The 12,878-nt window shown below is 40.1% G+C and overlaps 1 protein-coding gene across 14 annotated transcripts in view; it reads left to right on the plus strand.

Moving 5' to 3' along the window:
* Positions 1-204: 204 nt before the first annotated feature.
* Positions 205-12,878, plus strand: part of PUM2 (pumilio RNA binding family member 2) — a 68,150-nt gene continuing 55,476 nt past the window's right edge. For 3 of the 14 annotated variants that reach the window (XM_058836792.1, XM_058836797.1, XM_058836798.1), the window contains exon 1: positions 553-640. In XM_058836792.1, the coding sequence (XP_058692775.1) occupies positions 560-640 (81 nt within the window). In that variant the 5' untranslated portion in view covers positions 553-559. Of the gene's footprint in view, positions 394-552; positions 641-2,757; positions 2,843-5,489; positions 5,681-12,878 lie in introns of those variants that run through there. The other 11 variants (XM_058836786.1, XM_058836789.1, XM_058836788.1 and 8 more) reach the window with 9 other exon arrangements.

Consider the following 12,878-nt stretch of genomic DNA (forward strand, 5'->3'; position numbering starts at 1 on the left):
CGGGAAGGACAGGGACGGGGACGTCCCCCTCCTGCGGTGCCCGCGCTGAGGGGCGGCGGGCGGCGCATGCGCGGCGGAAGGGCCGGGGGCCGACGCCTCCTCCCTCCGCCTCCCCGCGGGCCGGGCCGGGGCGCGCAGGCGCGGCGGGGCCGGGGCGGGCAGGGGCGGCGGGGCCGAGCGGCGGCGGCGGCCGGGGGGAGCGGCCGGGGAGGTTCAGCCGCGCTCTCGGTGTCCCTGTCCCTCCGCGCCATGTTGTTGTGAGCCCCGGGCGGGCGGGAGGGGAGGCAGGAAGGAGCGGCGCCCAGCGGGAGCGGCAGGAGGAGGAGGAAGGGGCTGGCGGGCGGGCAGGCGTGTCCCAGCGGCCGCTCAGGCTCCATCGCCGCCAGCCAGCCCGTGAGTACCCCCGGGGGGCCGGCGCCGCGCTGGGAAGGCCGCGGGCGGGCGGAGCGGGCAGGCGGGCCCCCCTTCCTCCAGCCCCCTTTTGTCTGCGGGTTCGGCTGCGCGCCGAGGGAGGGAAGAGGGAGGGGAGGAGGAGGAGGAGGGAGGGAGGGAGGGGGCCATGTTGTGGCAGGTCACCGGGCGGCGCGGGGCCTGCGCGGCGGCCTCGCCGCCTTTGTGTCCGCCCGGGAGCGGCGCCGAGGTGGGGACGGAGCGAGCGCCGTGACGGGCGGCGGCGCCGGGGGAGGGAGGGGCGGCATTGTGCGCTCGGAGGGGCCCGGGGGCAGCCGACCCCGGCCCGGAGGGGTGTGCGGGGCCGGGTTGGTGCCTGGGAGAGCGTCGGGGGCCCGGGGCAGACGGGGGCGGCCGCAGCGCTGGGGCTACAATGGGCTCCGGCTCGCGGGGAGCGGAGCCGGGGGCGGCGCTCGGACCCCACGGGCCATTGCGTGGCTGGGATCGCACGGGCTTTGTTCGAACGTACGAAAAACTTGTGCTATTTTTTTAGTGCTCTTAAGGGTAATAACCGCTTCCTGAGAGTGCAGCGAGAAGGCCAAATGCCTTTGGTAGCTGGTAGAACACAATGAAGCGGTAGGGTTTGATTCTGCTTCAAACCTGCCTGTGCAGACCATAATAACAAAAAGTTGAGGAAAATGCCTCCTGTCCTGAGTGGATCGTCCGTACAGCGAACAGTTTGGGGTTAATCTCCATGGCAGTTATTGTGCAAAGATTTTTGGGGTTTTTTTTTGGCATGGTTTTCTTTCGTGCATTTCCTAAGGTCAGACTTCTATTTCCTTGAGAGAAAATTAATATTTTTGGGACGGTTTATATTTTTCTGTTTTACAGTTTGTAGCAAGGTGGCTTAATACCAAAATGTATAGCGTGTTTGAGTTGTGATAAAGAGGTTCTTATCACCTGATTTCGGGATGCTTTTTTCTGAGCAATTAGATGTGTATGAGCAATGAGAATTGGCAAAACTCTTAATTCGCCTAATATTCACTTATAGGCTAGATGTGAACCAGATACTTTGAGGTTTATTTTACTTTCTCTTTGTTGCATCTCTACTGAGAGATCAGGCCTTCATAGTTTCAGTGAGCTGATGGTGTAGCTCTTCAGGTATGTGGAATATGAATGCATTCGAAATCTAATTACTATGCCATGTTACCATTTTTACACATAAAGCATAGGTTTTTTGTTATATTTAATCACGTCTAGGTTTAAAACCAGATGTTAACAACAGTCGCAGTTTTGTTGAGAATCTGAGGAAAATGTTGCCTACTTTGCTCAACAACTGTGTGTCAACGCGAATATAAATATGTTAGGGAAGTGGGAGAAGGAAACTCGAATAAAAAGGGAAATGCTAATTTAGTAGTGGTGTAGTTTGGGTTATATGTGTGGAAATGACACCAAATCACCTGACAGTTTTCTGAAGTGTTCAGAGTTGAAAATTTGGAATTTGGCCCAGCAGAATGGTTAGTAGGCAAATGCATGTGATAAACTGCTTGATAATGTACATTCTGCAGATTATTATGTGGATGTTGCACATAGGAAAGTCCACGTTACTAGAATCCTATTTTTTCTGCATTAATAACAATGGTTTGTTTTTATTTTTTTCTTGTAGTATCACTGTAGTACTGAATCCTTTTCTTCTGTTAGGGATGTTGGCACAGTGCTGAGGCAACTGTAATTGTATCTGGTATCATGATTGAGCTAATAGTGCAAGCAGTTGGCTGAAAGAGCTGGGCTTGCCTGTCTTTTTATGAGAAGATGCCTCTTGTTATGATAGTTTAAATCAAATCATACAGTGGATTGTGGAGTACACTGAAGGCTTTATGTAGCAGTTTTCCTTGGGTGTTCCTCTGCAATGTTCTCGGTGGGCCAGATGTTGCAGATGTATACAGCAAGTGTGTTAACAGAACATCAGCTTGCTGAATACTGTGGGCTAGATCTGATTTTTAAACGGCACTTTCTAGTTCACTTTCAGATATTGCCTCCTCTCCTTGGTTTAGTGATATTTGACTGTACACTGAATAATCAGCATGTGTAGAAGCATTCTCCTTGGTAATTTCTTCCTTTTCTTTGTACAGTGGTTTCCAAAATCCCAAAATTATTTGACCAAGTTTTTATACACAGAGGCATATAAGCCAATAGAGGGTTTGAATTCCTGCTTGTATGTCTTCTTGCTTTTTTTTGAATCTGGAATTATATGAAAATTAACTGCCTATTACAGTAAAAAGAAAGCTAAATTCTCTTGAATGTTAAATTCTGTGTTGTGAATCTGTAAAACGAGCATTAATACATTGTATTTTTTTTTTTTTTAAGTTTGATAGAAACTCTACTGAGGAAACAACATAAGACAGTAGACGTGATGTATAAATGCATCTCATTGTGTTTATCAAAAGTATAGGTATGTAAGAGAGTTATCAATCTTCTTTCTCTTCAAGTAATTTAGGTAAAAATGTTTGCCTCATTTAATTGGGATTTCCCCACCCATAGCATCTGTTTTCTTGCTTATTCCACATAAGCCAGTGCCCAGGCCTTTCTTTGTCTTGGGAATGAGGCAAGAAATCTCTCCTTTAAAAGTTACTGTAACGAATAATACTAATTGTCTAATGTTGCTAGTAATGAAGTTGTAGGCACTTGCACAGTCATTTAGTGGAAAAGCATTTTAAATTACATCAAAACATATAAAGAATTTGGTTCTAGCTGCTTCAGTGTCATTTCAAACAGTTTGTGTAAAATTTATACAATGGCTTGCATGCTAAAACTTCAAAGCAAGATTTAGTTTGGATCTCGCTTGGAATACCTGCTGTGGCTTTTAGAATAGTAGGCAAGAGCTGATATGTGAAATGTTTATCTTACAAATAAAGACCACTTATCTCTAAAGATTATATTTCATTATTGCTTAAAAGATACTTTTTCTAAACAAGGTTATTTAAGAGCAGTTGTAGATATGTAGAAGAACATCTGAGGAGGTTATGACAACCATCTTAGGAGTTAAGAAGGAAATGCAAAACTCCATAGCAAAAGCATCTCAGTAATAATCCACAGTTGACTTTTTTGCCAGTTCTCTGTATATGAATCTATTTGCACTACGTTTAAGTGGTGATATGATCTGCTGTCCTCTGCAGGCTATGCTAAAAACACATCTGCAGCCATTCTAGGCAGGCTTATTTTTTGACAACAAATATTTGTGTAACTTGGACTAAGTAATCTGGTGTACATTTTGTAGCTGTGATTATTTTTAATTAAATTTTTCATACAACTCCAGGATAGGTTACCTCTTACTTTGTTGGCAAAAGTCTCAGTTACAGGTAATAGGTCTGGTTGCCTGTTTTTCCATATAATGCTTCCAGTATGTAAATCCTAGTGGAAATGAGTGGAGTCATGTCAGAGCGTCATGTCATGTTCATAACTTTGCTCTTAGATTTCATCTGTGCTTTTCTAGGAAGAATTTTGGGTGATGGATTGAGCTAGTCATATAGTCATTTTGCATGGCTGATATGAAGTTTCATGTAGAATTAGATCATAAATCTCTTCAAAGAGGAAGTGAGTTTTTAAAAGCTGCATTAAGTTCTGTAACTCTTCACGTGTTTGTATTGATTAAATACAAGCTAGACTTGCTGGAAATGGCTTTGTGTAGTTGATCTAAAAATGAGTCAGGCTTGACTCATATTTTTCAAGTATCTTCTGTTTGTCTCCTCTGTGATATATATTGCTTAAATTTTAGTTCTGGCATGGTAAAGTGATGAGTTAATCAAATATTCTGAAGAAGTTGCAGAACTCATGTTACTACAGTGTTTTGACAATAAGCAAATGTCTACTGCAGCAGTACTGATAAGACAAAGTAGCTTTAGATCTTGAATTACTCACAAACCCAAGATTGTTCAAGATTATAAAAAAAACCTACCTGTATATATAAAAAAATAACTGTCTATATATTACATTTTTTCTTAAAGATGCGGTGTTTGGTAGTCTATAAGACTCAGTAAAGAAGGTAGAATTGTGTAGAGGGATTAAAGGACTGGTTTATTTTGTCTATATTTGAGATCTAAGTATTGTAGTCTGATTAAATATCTATCCACATATGTTAGATTTTAATTGGACTCACCACTTTCCTTTAGCAGGAAAAATATTACATTTCTTGGACTGAAATATTTTTTTCTCCCTTAAAAAGTACTTATTTTAGATTATAGGTGGTGTTTTGGGTTTTATTTATGTCCATTCACATACTAGAAGTTTGATAATACATTAGTTATGGTGGGTTCGGAGTGGAGATCATTAAGTGTAGGTGTGCAGGCAGGGACAGGTGTTTCTTCCTGAGAGGATTTTGTCGATACCAGAGTGTTTTGCTGTTGTAATTTATAATTATTTTAAGCAAAGTCTTAAATGTTTCACAAGTGAGCTGATGAATTTAATTTTAATCTGAGTCTGAAATCTATATTTTTGTGAAGACCTGCACATGTACTGTTGTATGGGTTAGAGATGTTTAATGTCAATTACTATGTTGGAATGTTATGTGGCTTAACACATTTGAAAGAACAACTGAGGCTGGGGTGTAAGAGTGAGATGTAGTTCAGATAGAGAAGTTAGTTTTCTGTGCTACTTTGTTACAGTCTACTAATTATAGAATCAGACATAGCAGTATAACAGAATTAGTGGTTTTACACATCATGCTGAGTAATAATGTAAAAGAAACTGCTGCCTTTGTGATTGAAAATTGTATTTTGATTTTTTTAGCAAGGAAATATGTGGGCAAGCGTTTATAATGTAGGGAGCTCTACCATTTGAATATATTGTTTTCTAAAAACCTCTGTGGTGCTTTTTTTCCTTTTAGAGTTGTAGTTTGGCAATGGCATTTAAGATTTAAGGTTTAAATCAGTAAACATATTTCCCAATAAATATTGTTCTTGTATTGCTTAGACTTTTTTTTTTTTTTCTTTCTTAGTACTAGTTATAAGAGCTATATATGTAAAGATATGTAGGAGAGCCTTTTATGTCATCAAGAGTTTTTAGCTTTCTGAGTGGAGTGAGCATTTCTTGTGTCCTCCTAGGCATGGATGAACTGTCCTGGCTGGAGATCAGAGGCACGGTGCATGTGAACATGGGTCCAGAAGCCAGTGAGGTTGGAGTAGGAGTTGCCCCAGATGGAGAAGTAGCTGCTGTAACATCAGGGCCCAGTTCAAGTGGAATCACTTCTCACACCATCCCTGTAACTGTGGTGTCAGGTGCTTCCAGTATCCAGGTACCCCTCAGTGGACATTCTCCATGCCACAGTTGGAATTTCTTCCAGCAGCAGGCTGGAGGGCAGCTGTGTGTCTGGCAAACACTGCTGGCCCACAGGAGATGGCATTCATATAGGTCATACAGTAGATAGTTGATTTGTTTTTCACTGGAACAGTCACTGTGTTTTGTTTCAAGCCAAGTCTTTAGGAACAGTATGTGTGAATTAAGCTGATTTTTCAAGGCTGTAATAATACAGCCTAAAACTTGACACGGATTTTGTTAAAGCAGTTATACATGAAACTGCATAAAGTCATTTTGAAATGTTCAGTTGGAACCATTTGTTTAATTTGCATAAGCATCTCATATTTCTCTGAGTGCCTGTTTTTATCAGAATATGATAAAACAATTAGTTCAGAATTTATGCGAAGCAATTGCTTCAGTTTGAAAAGGCACTCACTCCTGGTAGGCTTTATGAGAAGTAATATGCATTCAGTACTGAGTCTTAGTTGGTGCACTTAGAGATAAGACTATTTTATTCAGGTGAAATAAAATTAAATGTAAATTAAAATGTAGCTTTCCTTTTGCATATGGTGACCTAGAAGAAAAAAAAAATCCCGTTTTTAAGCTATTTGCCCTCAAATTTTTGATACACCATCCCAAGTTTCTTTTAAAAACTTTTGTTTGGATTTGAAGGTAGGAATTACTTTCTCCCCCAGGATTCTGGTAGTGTGCCACATTTTAGATCTGCAAGGAACTTTTTGCACCTTCCCAATCCCAAGGACGTAGGGACTGTTCTCAAGAAATGTATTAAGTGTAGGAGCAAATGTAAATAAATAAAATTTGCTGACCTTACAAGCAGGAATACCTGTTATATCTTCATCTTTTTCTTCATGTGTTCTTTCTCATACTTAAATTCCTTTTGGCATTTTCTTTCTGGCTTTCCCTTTTACTATTTTCTTCCTCTTATACTGACCTACATAGCAAAATAGAAAATATTTTACCTGACATCCTGCTTTATGCTGTATCATGTTCGATATTACTTGTACAGAAACCATAAAGCAGTTTTGTAAATCTAAAAGGCTACAATATTTTATTTGTCCATTTGGATACATTTCTTGAGAATGAAAATTATTAGTTTTTCCACACTAGTCGAAGTTGTACAGGTAATGGTACTGATAAGTTTACTTTCACAGGTAAGTAAATGCTGAATAACAGTTGCATCTCCCTTCTGCCACCTGCTTTCCATTCCCAGTGATGAGAGCTGTGCCTTTATCAGCAGCTTTTAGTTCATTTAGGTCCCTCCAAATACTTCTGGATTCCTCTCACAGGTGAATGTCATGAACCTCATATGTGTTTTCTGGTAACTTAAATGGGGGATGCAGAGGAACTGCTCTTCATTTTTGAAGTGCTTCAGTAGTTCTGTGCATTATGAAGATTTGGTGAAGGGGAAACTGCTCTTTGCTGTGCATTATCCACGTGAGAACAGTAGTTTTCAGCTTACTGTAATTATCATCTTACTGTTGTGCCATTTTTTGACTCATTTGTTCTCATTCTTCCGTAGCAGTATAAACCAGCAGAAATCAAGGACAGATCAGGGGACTTGTCCATTTCAACTCTTTGATTTGAGTTCTGTGTACTACTGTTCTTTGAGATGTAGTTAAGATTACTGTTCTGTTGGAGGTTTTTTCTGGGTTTTTTTGGTTTTTTGGGGGGTTTGGTTGTTTGGGAGGGGTTGTTCTTTGTTTTTGTTGTTTTGGGGGTTTTGTTTTTACATGAACAGAAAACTATAGAATTACATGTACTAAAGGAATGGGTTTTCTAAAATCTGTATTTATGCAGACAGTGGAAATTTACCTGGGATTATGTTCTATGTCTACTACACAGACTGTGTAGGGTAATATGTTAAAAATAGAATTTTTTATGCATTCAAAGAAAAAAATGGAAAGAAAACTAGTAGAAGCAAATATCGTAGATAAACATCTTGTAATGTCTGATGTTCAAAGAATCACTGAATGGTTTGGGTTGGAAGGGACCTTAAATACCATCTAGTTCCAATCTCCTACCACACCATGGGCTGGGACACCTTCCCCTAGATCAGGTTGCTCGAAGCCCCATCCAGCCTGGCCCTGAACACTTCCAAGGATAGGGCAGCCACAGCTTCTCTGGGCAACTGATACCAATGCCTCACCATCCTCATGGTAAAGAATTTCTTGTAAATACGTGCTATAAGCCTGCCTCTATGTCAGTTTAAAGCCATTTACCCTTGCCCTATCCTTCCATACTTTGGTCCAACTTTCCTGGAACCCCTCTGGGCACTGGAAGGTGCACTCAGGTCTCCTTGGAGCTTTCTGCAGGATGAACAACCCCAGCTCTCCACCAAAACCCCAAGAACTCCTCCCCAGCATTACACTCCGTCCAGTTTTCCAGGTATTGACTTCTGTCAAGTAAGTCCCATGAGCCTGAGGCCTTAACCAGTGATTTCAACTAGATACAGAAGGTGCAAAAATGTATACTTCTGGTACTTTCATACCAGAAGCCTTGAAAGAGTTGTTCTTGTATCAAGAGAGATAAGACAAACAGATCTGCTTGTCTGGAGTCACTCACAGATTGTGAAGAATCTTCAAATTAGTTAAAGCACTACAGAACCTCAGTAAGAGAATAAGAAGTTGATAAATATTATTCATTAATTGCAAGAAATTAATTCCTGATAATACTAGTGAAACATTATCTTGGTCTTCTAAAAGCCATCTGAAATATCTTCAAAAGAACTGAAAGCAAGGCAAGACAATGTCTTTAGTAAAGATAATTATTTGTCTAGTAGGATATTTAATTTTTACTTAATTTTTGGTTAAAGACTGAGAAATTGCTTGTCAGTGTCCCTGATAAGGGGTTATTGAGGGATGAACTGTGGGAATTATCACTGAAGTGTCAACAGTTGGAAAGCAGTTCATGCCATTAATAAGATGCTTTAAATTTTGGTCAGCTCTGAAGTGATCAAGTAGTTGGATTAGATGATTCCTTCCAGCTGACATATTTTATGTTAATTCACAGTAGCACTGGAGGCCTTTGAAAGCCCAGGGAAAGATCAAGTGGGTTATCCTGGAGATCCATGGCAGTATTGAGGCTTAGTGTACCCTAATTTGGAAATTATCAAGACTAATGGAAGAACTCCAGGTGGCACACACATTTAAGAGAGGAGCAGGGAATTGAAATACACCACATGGAATTGGATTCAACACTTGGTTGAAATGGAAAATTCCTTTTGCTAAGTGTATACTTGACACATTGGTGTCCAAATTAACCAGCCACTGCTCAAAGCTAACATCATCTTACAGAGCATTTCAGCATAAGAGGCACAGAAACATGCGAATTATTAATATTCTCAGTATGTTATGTTCTTCTATCTCTGCTTCAGCTGTAGCAGTAAATATTGAAGTGGTGGACAACAGTTACTGATGGCCAACACTTCAGAGACTTGAACTACTTTGCAGGCAGAGGGGGAGGCTCTTAACAATAATTTGCAGCACAGGAGAGGGCAGAAGCTAGAGGAACATGCTTTGTGTGAGAGGTGATAGCCAAAAATCTTTGGACACAGCTGAATAGCAGTGCATGCACAACTCCTCAGTACAAGATGTGAATGCCAGCACTGTTAATTTGAGTCAGGACACCGCCATTGTCACCTTCCATGCTAATACAGTAGTGACCATCCAGTCACTGACAGGGTTAAATATAAACTCCTTAATTTAGAGATAATCATCCCTGAGTGTCATTAATCTTTCTTTGAAATATTTAATAGTGAAAAGAGTTATGAAGGATAGTGAACTAAGCAGAAAAATTATTTCACTTGAGGTTTTGACATTTTTTTTCTTTCCCTCGAGACCAAAAAAAACCCAAAAACATTTCAGTCTCTGGTAGCAGAGAATTTGAGGAAGACTGCTGTGTTCTGTGGCATCGTCCTTTTGTTCACTTCCTCATGGGGCTGCAGATAGGTTAGTGATCTGTTTGTCATTAATTCCCATCATTTCAGAAATGAAGAATTGTCTAGGATAGAAAGGCATAGTGATCAGCAATCAATATGCAATATTTGGAGTTAGCAAGAAGTTTTTTTAAAGTCAGGATATATTTTCCAGGATGTTGGAGTACTTGCAGATGTTCTCCCCACATGCAAACAGCTACAAGAGTGTGATACTGCCCAGGCTACTTGTCCTGTCTTTTCTTAGTTCATCTCCATCTACTTCCCTCTGTTATGGCAAAGGTAGTTAAACACTTCATTAGTTCAATCTAAATATTTTGGGTTGTGAATTTTAACATGACCTGGGTGTCTTTGCTTCTTGCTTTTGAAAGAAGCAAGAGTTGATCAACAAGACTGACAGAGAAAAGCTTCGGCTGTAGCAGGCTTTTCCAAAATTCCAAAGGGTAGTGGTGCTATAAGCAAAAGAACATAAATTGTATCTTTACACAGAGTTTCAATTGAGCTGCAGTTGCTGCAACTCATTTGTGTTAGAATTGACAAACATCTCAAAGTTTTGTGAGTAGCTGCTGTAACAAAGAAAAACCCTTCCTTGAAGAGGAAGAGGAGAGAACAAAGGGAAGAGTCTTACTGAGTTCAAGAGCTTTTTGGCACTTCTATGGTCTGGAGAGAAACTGTACATTTCAGTTTTTGCTGGTATACATCCTGACTTCCATGGGGGTCTATTAGAACTAATGTAACCATGAGAAAATGTATAGATGCTATTAAACTAGCAAAATGTGCAAATACTTAACAGGGTGAAATGGACAATTCCTAGCAAAAATTCTGCCTTGGTTTTAATAAGATTTTGTTTGTTGTTCAAATAAGATAGACTAATATGTTTGTGCAATAGAAATTGGGAAATCATTTTCCCATATGAGACCTCACAGTCATGTAGCCATCCCTTGAAACAATGAACATAATTTCTTCATTCAAATTGAGAACAACATAATCTATTTCCTGACCTTACAGTGGGAATTGCATTTCCTCAATCATTAGTTCTTCCTTTTATAGATTTTAGTTAAAACTGTCCCTAGAAATCTAAATATGCTTGCAGTCCATTTTTTTAATTTCCTGTCTTTGTTTGCAACTTTTACTTCAGCATAAAAGTTTAGTGTAGTTGTGAAATATAACTGTTTTAAAGTGATTTCAAAATAATTTTCAAAAACAGATTTTAAAATGCTTTTGCAGGTGTTAATCACCTATACAACACATAAATACTTTAATTGCTAGTTTTTCATTGTAATAGTTCAAGTTTTATCTTAGCTGATTGATGGGGTTGTTCTCCCTGTAAAGTTAACATCCCTCTAAAGCTATTTTGATTTCTGTTTCTGCAATGCAAGCAACAAGCTCTCTAACAACTTTTTTTAAGTATTATCTTTCTGTGCTTGGGTTTGCTCTGGTTTAATTTTGAGTTTGCCCTTGTCATCAATTAGTTCCGGTAGCATTTAGCTCCACCAGACTAGAAGTCCAGATTATGGTTGTTGAATGTATGATTTAAGCAGCTTCTCAAACTTGCAAATAACTAAAACTTTTCAAGCCTCACAAACTAGTAAAAGAAATCTTAGACTGGCAGGATTTTCCGTTGTGCCTAGAGGAGATCTGAGGGGGGAGGGCATTTGATTCCTTCTTTGGAAAGTCTGTTCCCTGTTAGAACATCTTGTTCAATAAATTCCTGGTGAGATTTTTCTGTCATAGTAGTGCTGTATGAGATGGGGCAAATACTGTGAGTTTCTCAAGTGAATTGTAAAGTTGGGCCTTTTTTTCTGTTAAATTAAATGTCTTTCAACTTGCTTAGTGAGCTATCACCTTACTGCCTGCTTGTGACTCTCAGTTCTGACAGCAGACATAGCTGGAAAGAGGAAGTTTGTCTCTTTCCCCTCTCTTCGATTTGAAGTAGCTGAAAAAGGAGTATTTTGTCATGTATTACAACGTGGTTTCATGTAATTGGACTGAAAGAAAAGCATTGAGAAATTTTTGGTGATATGCTTTACAGCACTTCCCTTGATGGTAGAAAATTACAGCATTGAATTTTGCAGATACTTGGTTTGTATTTTTAGTATTTTCCAGCATGTAATGCATGGAATAGGCAGCTTAATGTGAGCTGTCATCAGGGCAGGGAAAAGAAGACTAATTGCAGTCACCTGACTGTGCAAGCAAGTTTATTCTGACTTCTATTCTTTTTGAGACTTGTTTTTAATCACTCCTTCCAATCACATTTGCTGTTTCTTTGCATCTGCACACTTTGTGACCTTTTCCAGCAGCATTTTGAACTGCAGGCGGTGGTTTCAGCCAGTGAGGATCTTGACCATTTCCCCCCTAGTGCATATTGTCTGATGTGGTGTCAAGTGGTGAACTGCTACCTCCTGCACCAGGACTTTGTGTTAGTTGTATCTTTATTAAATATCTTCACCAGTGTCCTTGTGCTGTCCAACATCCTCCCATACATTTCCACCTGCCTTGATGTCTCCAAATACCTGGCAAGCATTGTCAAATGTCTTCATATGAATGACTGCTTCTCACTTTACCATTTTGGTTTCTTGTATCAGTCTTTGTAATATGTCTTAGAGTTCTTTGAAGCAGAGTCCCTCATACTTTAGTGCTTATTCAATAATTAGCATAGGGAGAGCCTGGTTTGATACTACAGCAAACATACTGTGTGGTCAACTGTGCATTATCTTGGATTTACATATAGATAAATTATGGTGTGCGCTTGTGCAGCAGTGGCTCTGCACAGAATCTCTTCAGGTCTGTGAAGAATTACTGATAGCTGCATAAACCTGAACAGTAGTGCTGCTTCCAGAGGGAGTGTGAGCTGGGAGCAGCTGTGGAGCACGAGAGTAGGAGCCAGAGACCTGAGCTGGTGGTGTATGGAGCCAGCTGGACTTTTTTTTTTTTTTAATTCATTCCCATGTGCTCCTGGTTCTAGGTGAGGTTGTGAATGAGGCCTTGTTCTAAACATCGTTATTGTGTGGTTGTGGACTTCTGTCCTAAAGTTGGAAATGGTTTAAGGCATTCTGTGAGAGTTTTGCATTACATCCAGGTGGTGGGAGCCAGTAAACTTTTCTAAAAATGACTGCATGTAGGCATTCAAGCATTTTGCATTAGCAGCAAATTTCTTGATATGTTCTTATTCCCTTACATTATTAATGGCATCAAGAAAATAAAAATATGGGTTAGTGTTAGTTCTTCTGCTTAATCTACGTTC

This window comes from Poecile atricapillus, chromosome 3, assembly GCF_030490865.1.
Source record: "Poecile atricapillus isolate bPoeAtr1 chromosome 3, bPoeAtr1.hap1, whole genome shotgun sequence".
NCBI classification, from domain to species: domain Eukaryota; kingdom Metazoa; phylum Chordata; class Aves; order Passeriformes; family Paridae; genus Poecile; species Poecile atricapillus.